The 10,378-nt window shown below is 43.5% G+C and overlaps 1 protein-coding gene across 8 annotated transcripts in view; it reads left to right on the forward strand.

Moving 5' to 3' along the window:
- LOC143292480 (rap guanine nucleotide exchange factor 6-like) overlaps positions 1 to 10,378 on the forward strand; it is a 92,365-nt gene that overhangs the window by 71,485 nt on the left and 10,502 nt on the right. For 6 of the 8 annotated variants that reach the window (XM_076602804.1, XM_076602806.1, XM_076602799.1 and 3 more), the window contains 10 exons: positions 81 to 208; positions 407 to 490; positions 2,114 to 2,260; positions 2,629 to 2,760; positions 3,580 to 3,679; positions 4,351 to 4,434; positions 4,617 to 4,880; positions 5,411 to 5,560; positions 7,426 to 7,506; positions 9,679 to 9,864. In XM_076602804.1, coding sequence (XP_076458919.1) covers positions 81 to 208; positions 407 to 490; positions 2,114 to 2,260; positions 2,629 to 2,760; positions 3,580 to 3,679; positions 4,351 to 4,434; positions 4,617 to 4,880; positions 5,411 to 5,560; positions 7,426 to 7,506; positions 9,679 to 9,864 — 1,356 coding nt within the window. The remainder of the gene's footprint in view (positions 1 to 80; positions 209 to 406; positions 491 to 2,113; positions 2,261 to 2,628; positions 2,761 to 3,579; positions 3,680 to 4,350; positions 4,435 to 4,616; positions 4,881 to 5,410; positions 5,561 to 7,425; positions 7,507 to 9,678; positions 9,865 to 10,378) is intronic. The other 2 variants (XM_076602803.1, XM_076602802.1) reach the window with 2 other exon arrangements.

Below are 10,378 nucleotides of genomic sequence, written 5' to 3' on the forward strand. Positions count from 1 at the left end.
TGAATGCATTTGCATTTATGATTTCAGTTGTGTTACTGTCAGTATTTTTCTCTTATGTTGGTGTGTGTATGTGTGTGTAGAGTGTTGCAAAGACTACAAGAACTACAATTCCATGTTCGCCATCATGAGTGGTCTGCGTCATGGGTCTGTGTCCCGACTTCGAGCTGCATGGGAAAAACTGCCCTCCAAGTACTGCAAGATGTTTGAGGTTGGTGCAGCATTTTACAGAGTGTGATACCAAGGGATATCATATTTTAAAAACACACCATCCAGTCCATTACATTTTTTTCCCACTACACAGTTCACTATTATCAATTTAATTGCAGTGTTATTTAGGGAGGAGTGATAACAATATGTAAAATACACACCCAATTTATATTTGTTTTCTTTCTGTGTGTTGGGACAGGACCTGGAAACCTTAATGGATCCCTCACGAAACATGGCCAAGTACCGCAACCTGCTGAACTCTGAGCATATACAGCCCCCTGTTGTACGTTTCTTAAACTGTCCTTGCCTACAAGAGTGTCTGTGTATGGATATGTTTGTTTGTACATACCTGCAAACTGTCAGGTTCCATTGTTGTCAGTTGTCAACATGCTCAGTTTGTTGGGGCCTTCTGTATCTGTTTACCATCTTCGTTGATGACTATAACTTTGTTTGCCTATGACCCACCTTTTCCTTTATATGTTTCTATCCTTTGTGTCATGTCCGAATACAAAGGCTGTTCGATAAATACAGAGATATGACTTTCCAAGGACAACCACTGACCAGCAGACCAGTCCTGTTTGTCCAAGTTCCCTCTCTTAGCCCTGATGCACTTGGGTCATCCTCTCAAAGCATTTGTCAAAGACACTTGATCATGTTGACTGGGGTAATGTAGAGTTAGCGCCCATGAAGAGAGCTTGGACATCTTCAGAGGTCTGAAACTTCTTCCCCAGCAACTGCTGCTTGGAAAAAGGAAACAAAAGCAGTCACAGGAGGGCCAGTTCTGGCGAGGATGAGTGACCAGCTTCACAATGTTTTCAGCCAGAAAGTCAATAGTTGTAGCCACAGTGTGAGTGCTGGTATTGTCAAGATGGAGCAGCAGGCCGTGGATAGTTGTATGTGAGCGATACTTGCGCCATTCCTCACAGACCTTTGGTAGGCAGTGGTTGATATACCAGTTGAGAGGTGACTGTCTTTCATCAGGAGGTAAAATGGCGACATGGCCAGATTTGGAGAAGAAGCTTGCCACCGTTTCTTTGCCAGAACTCCTTGATCTCTTGAACTTTGCAGGTGGGTTCTTACCTAGGAAGACCCACACAGCCAACTGTTGCATGGTTTCCAGATCATATTGAAAAACCTATGTTTCATCACTAGTGGGGATTTCCTAGACATGATTTGAAAGTCCTTTATGGAATTTTCCAGTATGTGGGTTCACCATTCTACTCTTAACCCTCTTTAGCTCTTCAGTTAAGCTATGCTAATGCCAAACTGATCAAGCAGAACTGTAATCACACTTCCCACTGAAATGTCCAGTTCCTGTTGTATCTCCTGGTATGTTAATTTGGGATTGACTTTCACCATTTTTACATTATTCTTGGTAACGGCCATTACTGAACAGCTGCTATGGTTGTCATCTTCTAGTGTCAGTCTTTGGAGCTTGAAGTCTTAACTTACCTAAAAACTGAGGCCCTGGAAGGAAACTGTTTCCTAAAACACAGACTCTAAATGTATTCTTCCAGAGGCAGTTGTAAATAATCATTGCATGAAAATCATGTCTGTTCAGTTCAGCGTTGGCTGGAGAAGCACAGTCACCATGGCCATACATTTTGCCTTGCATTTCAAAACTCAATGGCAGGATGTTCTTTAAAATATGTGTGAATACCAAGACTGGAGTGGCTGTTATCATGACTTCATATTTCTTTCATTACTTCATATCTCAGAACTCCTTTAAAAGCCATCGTACAACATTAAATGTGTGTTGTGTCAGTGGAATATAGTCTTCCCTTGGCTGGTTATACCAGTCAGTAATTTTTCAGACTGTGTGTATTGGATTGAAGGGCTACTAATATTTGTTTAGCATATTATATCAAAGATGTGCTGATACTTGCTCAATAAATCTGTGACACAGATCCCCATCTTCCCAGTGGTGAAGAAAGACCTGACCTTCATTCACCTGGGCAATGATTCTTATGTGGATGGGTTGGTCAACTTTGAGAAGCTGCGCATGATTGCTAAGGAGATCCGCCACACTGCCAACATGGCTTCAGCCAGATATGTGAGTATTGCAATTGTCAGATCTTTTTCTCTTCTTCCTGGAGTACATGCAGACTGAGCATTGCTTCTCTGTTTCTGTTTGTCTGGAAGTAGTCTTGCAGGCCTAAGAAAAGGTAAACCGTGTGGTGTATAATACATTAGAACACACACGCACAAACATGCACACAAACACACACATAAACGCTTACAAAGATACACATACACACAGACATACACACACACATTATCTAAGTTGACACACACACATTCATGCACTCACATTCACACTCACTCTCTCACGTACAACATACACACACACACAACGCATACTGCGATACACGCAAAACACACACACACACACTGACATTGTATCCCTGCTGACTGTTTCAGGATGTAAACAACATGACGCTCAGTTCCCAAGGCCTGTTTGGCAGTGGCCTGGCATCTGGTATGGCCACCCTGAAACGCACCAAGAACCGCCGATCCTCCTTCATGCCCAACCCCAAGAAGATGTATGAGGAGGTAAGCATGATCACCTTCCTCTTCACTCGTTCTCTCCTTATAATAATAATAATAATGGTATTTATATAGTGCTGGATCTTGTGCAGAGACAAATCAAAGCGCTTTCGCACCAGTCATTCACACGCATGCATAACTCTAATACTGTAGAAACTAAAGACAAGGAAGGGCAGGCAAGGGAGGCTATTTTGGGAAGAGGTGGGTTTTAAGGCCAGACTTGAAAGAGCTGAGTGTGGAGACTTGACGAAGCGAAAAAGGAAGTTCATTCCAATCGCAAGGTCCAGAAACAGAGAAAGAACGGCGGCCAACAGTCGAGTGTTTGAATCTGGGTATGCGTAAACAGAGTGGATCCGAGGCCGATCATAGTGAGCGAGATGGAGTGTAGAGGTGAAGGCAGCCGCAGAGATAGTTCTCTCCTTCCACCTTCCTCCATGGTGACTGTGGTGTGAGTTACCATGACATTACCATCACAGCAAGGTGTGGTGTGTCTGACCATTGGCCTTAGCTAGTTGTGTCACCAAAGACTTTTATCCAAAACCACCACTGACATGGCCTGGCTGCAGACAAATCAGAAGTCGTTATGATATCATGGCATCGGAGTCCTTAGAATGAGGGCTACGTTTTTCTGTATGTTTTGATGATTGACAAAGATGAGGTTGATGCTGATGGGAAGTCTTCATGTGCTCTACATTTTCTTTTGGAAGTATCCCACCATTAACCAGGATGGAGATATGCAGACACCTGGGAATTCGCTCAGTTTGTGTTTGGAGTGCATCTTGGAGTATATGTGCAGGCAGTGTATGGGATGTATGATGTGTGCAGGCACAGATGGCACGCAAAGTGCGGTCATACCTCAGCAACATGCCCGCCATCACCAATGAGGAGGAGCTGGCTGATATGTCTAATCAGTGTGAACCACCAGGTAACCTCTCCCCTTTGATGTCTCTATCAAGGTTTCAACTCCCAGATGATCTTTCACCTCTTTTGCTTCCACCTCTCCTTGTGCATGAAGCAGCAAATAATCTCTCACCTGCTAATCATATTGATTTGAACCCCAGTGTTAATTTCACATATCACAAGCCCCCGCTCCCGAAAAGACCATTCAGTTTCCCCCATCCTTCAGTGAGTTTGCTTAGGTGAGCTTCCAGCCCCCTCTCGCCTTTTACCAAAGTTATATAAATCTGCTGAATAGGTCCACTGTCTTGATGAAGTGTCCAGTGTCTTTTTGGCTTGTGAAGCATACCCTCTTTACATGTGGCTCTAGTTGGTCCAGAAAGCAAATCATTATTGAGAAAAATCTGAAGAATGCTCACTCAGATAATGTGTTTATAATCCAGACACATGTAGTTAACCATTCAGAGTCTGTTTATGTTCATTGTACCAAACTCCAATGAAGGAAATATTGAAATATATGCAGGATGTCTGTGGATGTCTTATAGGCACTATGGCAGCACTTTGTGCAGGACATCAGCTGATGTCTTATAGGCATTCAACTGGTTAAAGTGTGTGAAGCTGTGTTGCACATCATTTCTGTTGAACATGTTCCCTGCAGACACACACAGTGATTAATGAGGAAAAACTGGTCTGTTTCAGCACGCAAAAGGGAGGCCTCCCCCAGTGTCAACAACTCGCCCAATCTGGAGGACAAGCGATCACAACCCACAGGGCCAAAGTTTGGTTAGTGAACTCTCTATTCACTATCCTTTCACTATATATGTGTATCCACCTCTCTCCCTCCATTTGACACTCTCTCTGTCAGTTAATAATTTACATTTGTCAGCACTTCAGAAGCTTGGTTTCAGTCAGTTTATAATTTGCTTTTTCAGCACCTCAAAAACTTGCTTTCTATCCTCTTACAGGCACAGAATCTCCAGGAGCTGTTCGCAAAATCATGGCACTAACAGACAAGGTGCGACCACACAACCCCAAAGTTCCTGTACCGTCAGTGGTGAGCCCTGCGACAGGCAGGCGAGGACCCCCCTCCCCCCGACATGGACCTGGCCCTGGACCAGGCCCCGTCCAGCCCCCATCACACAATCGTCTGCTGCCAGTCCGTCTGACCCATGAAAGCTCTTCTGTGCTAGGCCTGGGTCACAACCCTCCACGCAAACCTATACGTACTGGTAAGGTCATGTGGATCATATCTTTCTTTAAGAAAAAAAATCTGATACAGGGCAGATAAAATACAAGGGCTGTGGTAAGTTTGTGTTAGTCATAATCCTCTTGAAACAGTGGTTTATGATAAATCATATGCATCACATGCCACTAGGTGGACTATTTCTTTCAAGAAGTTTCCAGTCCTGCTGTGCATATATGTGGAGCATAGACTACATGTTACAGTCAGTATGCCCCATTCTGTAGTTTGTGGTGTGTAGAATACCATGTTACAGGATCTGTACACTTCAAGAATACTGTGAAAGATATACGGACTTAGAGTAGTCTGTGATAAACAAGGTTGTATATGCTTCAGGATATTTTAGCTACATAGGACCATGTGCCATTTTCAGAATACTGTTTCACAGGATCTGTAGGCCACATGGATCAGTGAGATATGCATACAACATGCTGTGTTGCATGGGTATATTGGTGAATGGAGATGTATATCACACAGTCTGTAGACTCCATGGATGGACACAAGTGTATGATGTTACAGGCTCTCTAGGTTCCATGGAGTGTTCAGACTCAGATTCAGGTCACCGCAGTTCTTCTTCATCCTCTTTCCACCCGGCTCATCCAGCTTTCCCCCCATCACGACAGTTAGCCTCGTCAATACAGCACCCCCACTCTTCCTACCAACAGTCAGGTGAGTTGTCTTCATCTGCTTCTTGATGTGCTGTCACATGTTTGTAAGCATGATGGGAGAACAGCTTTTCACCCGTTGGTTGTCTGCAACTCAGTGTGAGCTGTGAAGAGAGGCTAGTAGGTGAAGAGTGTGCCTTGTCTGCATATAATGTTTTTCTCCTCTTACATCCCTGAAAGTCTGCCTGACCTGTGCTTGTGTTGATTTCTGTGTCCTTCTGCAAGTCTTGCTTTACCCACAGATCTGTCTCTTTCCCATCTGCAATATGACTCTGAGAGAAAAAGATCTGAGCACATAGTTCCTGTCTTCACTCAGTATCAAAATGGATAAAGTTTGAAATCAGTACTGATCAACATGATTGCTGTTCCTTGGCTTTGTGATTGTCCTTATCTCTATACCCCATCAGACTGTCTCTGATTAGATGTTCATCCACTTTGATTGCCCCCACCTCCGCGTCCCCAGACTGTCAGCCCGCTCTATCTCTATCCATGGCCTGTCTGGTTGGAATTGGCTCTTTCTTCACCAAAAGCATACATGCAAGTCCTCTACTTGGCTTGAAAAAAATATTCCCAAATTGCCTATTTCCAAAGAAATGTTCTCCATACTTATACTTTCTTTTTCCACCTGTGATTTTGCCTGTTTGTGCATTCATTCATTTGTGTGTGTGTGTGTGTTTTGATTCAACCTTGCAAATTGTTGGTGTGCATGCATGTGATTGACCAGTGAGTAGATTGCTTTGAATAGTTCTACAAATAATATTCAGCACCATGCAAAAACCATTGTTCTGCTTCAGATACTAGGCTTTTAAAAACCCCTATTGTAATGGAGAAACAACAGGGTCAAAGGTCTTTTTCTTTCCAGGCTCCGTCATTGTGGAACAAACTACCAGAAAATGTACGTCATTCGATCTCACTGTAATCTTTTAAGTCTGTTCTGAAAACACGTCTTTTCCAACAGCAGTAACAGCAGTTTTTGAGGGTGTTTTTTTTTTTTTCTTCTTGATCTTGGTTTGATTTGGTTTTGGGTGCATGTTTTGTTGTGGAGAAGCTGTTTGCCATGTCTGTGTGGCGGGGTGCTGGTGAGCATCCGTGCGTTTGTGTGTGTGTGCGTGCCTGAGTTTGTGTTGCAGGGATGCGTTTTCTGGAGGGCACCATGGGTGGGTGGGTGGTTTCCAGTGTTCAGTTGCATGAGTGTTTTCTGACACGTGCTTCCGTGTATGTGGTTTAGGAGAGGAGTATTGATGGGGAGGCAGGGAGTGAGGAACGAAATGTAAAGCGCTTTGAGCAGTATTTCTGGAGAAATGCACTGTATAAATGTCCGTTATTATTATTATTGTTATGATTATTATTATTTGACTGTGTGCCTTTTTGTGGTGTAAGCTTTGTGCCTTTTTACTATGTTGTCTTTGTGCCTTTTTGCCAAATGTTGTCTGCTGGCACCTTTTTGCCAAGTGTTGTCTGCACTCACCAGCATTTTTTACTTTTCATTTCCAAGTGAGTGGAAAGTTTTGACAATGCCATAGCACCAAATATAACATTTTGTCAAACTGTTGCCAGGTATATGAGCAGTGCGTTTGCTGTTTGGTCCAGTTTTGCAAGAATGCAACACTTTTAGGCCATGTGTCACAGATAGAGCATGGCCTTGAATGTCTTAGTCCTGCTAATAATTATCCACAAAATTAGGCCAAACAAAACAGATTTAATTACACATACTTAACCGTGACAGATTCTCACCTGTACCTTGCAAGAGTTTGACATGATGGTATACTTGGCCAAACAGGGAAAGCCCCATGGCATATGTACACAGTTCTTTCGCATGGTGTGGTGTTTGTGGCCTTGGTGTGTCAGTGTAAGGTGTGTACATTTCAGGCCATAGTGTACCCCAGGTACGGCCCCCCCTACCTTCCTACAGTGTGGTCATGCACAACGCTTCCCTCAGCAACGCTCCAGGTGGGTACCACAGCAGCTGCACTGCTGTGCTTTCAGTGTCGCATGTCCTTGAGCACCTGACCACAAGGTCTGTCATTTACCCCAGCCTTTTGTGTTCATACACCTGTGCGCATACCTGCAGTACTTGGCTTTATGAATTCCTCCAGTTTGTGGTCACTGACCTGTGTATTTCCTTGAACATGCTCTGTCCTTTTGCCTCCTTTCTTTGGAGTATTGTGGTTATTTTTAGTAAGGCAACAGTGGGCATCTGTTTAAAACACACAAACACATACACATTCACATGCTCTCTCTCTCTCTCTCTCTCTCTCTCTCTCTCTCTCTATTTGTATTATGAACCCCCATGTCATTAGGGCTGTAAAGCTATTGACATTAAAGTGTTCAGTGTTCAGTGTTCAGTGTTCTCTCTCTCTCTCTCTTTGAAGTTGTAATATGTTTTCATTATAGTATGATCACAAACCCCTTTATAAGGAGCTTTGGCCGTTACACGAAAAAAGTTTTTTTGAGTCTCTACTGTCTCTCACACAAATGCACTCTTGAAACACACACACACACACACACACACACACACACACACACACACACACACACACACTCATTCATTCCCTCTTTTGCATCAGAAAAAGGAAGGTGGAGAAAATTGCAGGCACCCCTCAAACCCATCAACCCAAGCCCTTATCCCTCACCGTTCAGTCCTACATGTTCTCCAACCCCACCCTGTTTCACTCACCTCATCTGTCAGATCTTCGTGCATCATCTTCACTGTCCACACCCCTCAACTTCAGTCACTGATTTCACCATCATGACCTTCAACTGTTTAAACATAACAATAACATGCTCTTTTTTTGAAGAATGCTTCCTCACTGTCCAGCCCTCCACTGTTTTTATGTCCTCAGTGTATGATGTAATCTGACTGGTGTGGTCTCCATTAGTCAGTGTGTTAGTGTGTATGTGTGTGTGTGTGCCATGAATCTTGTACCAAAAATCAGTTGTCTCTTTATATCTGCCCACTTAATTCCTTCCCCTGTCCCTCTCACCTTTCTCTCCAGGAGCTCACTTACCCACCAAAAACCAAACAAATAAAGAACAGGAATTACATGTATGATTTTTCATAAATTGAAGATGAATATGCATTGCTCATTGTAAATGTATGTGTGTGTTTGCTTATGTTACTCAAACATTTGCATGTTCATTTTATTAATTGTTGTTTTGAGACAGTTGCATGCTGAATGGTGTTATATTGTTGCTATTTTAGAGACAAGATCTGTGTGCATTGTTCTTTTCCAAGTATACACCCTTGTTCTGTGGCAGACACATGCATTATTATATCTTCTTGTTCTTATTCTTGTCTATTTGTTTTTGTGAGTAAAGATGGTAATAGTAAAACTATTTTCTCTTGAATATTGCTTTTGATGAAAACTGTTCATGTTGACACTAATGCCATTGACTCAAGTCTTTGAAGTTTTGACTATCTTTGTCAACTTTAGTTGAGATAGGCTTGGTGATAGTTGATAACACTCTTTACTCAAGCTATGACATGTCAGCAGGTTATACTCAAAATGATAGTTGTAGATATTACTGGTCATTCCACTGGGTGTCTGAGTTTTAGTGATAGCAGTGGTGCTGACTGTCAAAATGGCATGAACATGGCTGTGTCTGCATTGTCATACTTTATGTTGATAAACCATTGAAACATAGATAATTATGCATCTTGAACAAGTGATGTGGGTTGTCTAGTGTCATGTTGTTAAGGCCTGTTCTTAACACCTTGTGGATATCGGGGCATCTAGTTGGTCAGTGGCTTTGTCACTCTCCATCTTCTCTTCAGTGTACAGGATTTCAGAGAGCCTGTCCAGTCACTGTCACAGATTTTTATCTTTTAGAACCGTAGGTATCTTAGAGACTTGGGATTTCCTGCTTGATGGACCAGAGGTCAGCATTGGTCTGGACTTAATTAACATCTGCTACACTCTGCACAGCTTTGTACTTGTCTGTGCATGTTGCCATTTTGTCTTTGTCTGTAGTCAGCATTGTCCTTGTCTGTTGTTGGCTTTCTTTATATGTATTCAGCTTTTTGTGTGTTTGTGTGTGATCAGCTTTGTCCTAATCAGTGCCTTCAGCTATGTCCTTGCCTGTTAATGTAGTCACCTTTGTTACTGTCTGTATTGCATGTAGTCAGTAGCCACGCCTCGTTCCCTGGCTACCCCCACATCCGACGCCCTCCCCTCCCAGACTACCAGTCAGCAGCACATATGGCTCATTTGGCACGACAAAAGCAGAAGCTGGGGCCACAGCGTACGCATTCCCATGATGCCATCTATCCCAGCAGGCAGCAGGAAGGACTGGGCCACTGTGGTGAGGGTAGGTCATGGTCTCCGTCCATCTTTCCTCCTCCTCTCCCACCACCCTCCGCTTCCCCTCAGTCTGTCAACCTGTACATCACATGGTCCATTATGGGAGTGTCTTTGTCTCTTGTCCTTTATCTAACCCATCCTCTTTCTAGCAGCATGGATTCAAGCACTCTGAGTCTTACTCCTCCATTTGTGGTTCAGTCAGTCCACCAAAGGTAGGTGTCTTTGCCTCTTCTTAAACTGTCATGCCACTCCCCAAACCTCACCCTGCCACTTCCTCCCCCCACCCCTGTACAGCTTCCCTGTGGCCAAGATAAGTGTATGGGATAACAGTCTCTACCTCCCTACCCATTTTCTCTCTTGCCCCCAGACCTGTCAGTATATGCATCATCACAGCAAAGAGAGAAGTTGTACGTGTCCCTGTTCTTTCCACCATACCCATTCTCTGCCTGGTTTTGGAAGAAAGGAGGGAGGGGCAAGAGGTAGGTTCAGTTTCAGAATGCACCCCACTTTTTCCCTCCTTT

This window comes from Babylonia areolata, chromosome 18 (genome assembly GCF_041734735.1).
Source record: "Babylonia areolata isolate BAREFJ2019XMU chromosome 18, ASM4173473v1, whole genome shotgun sequence".
Taxonomy (NCBI): domain Eukaryota; kingdom Metazoa; phylum Mollusca; class Gastropoda; order Neogastropoda; family Buccinidae; genus Babylonia; species Babylonia areolata.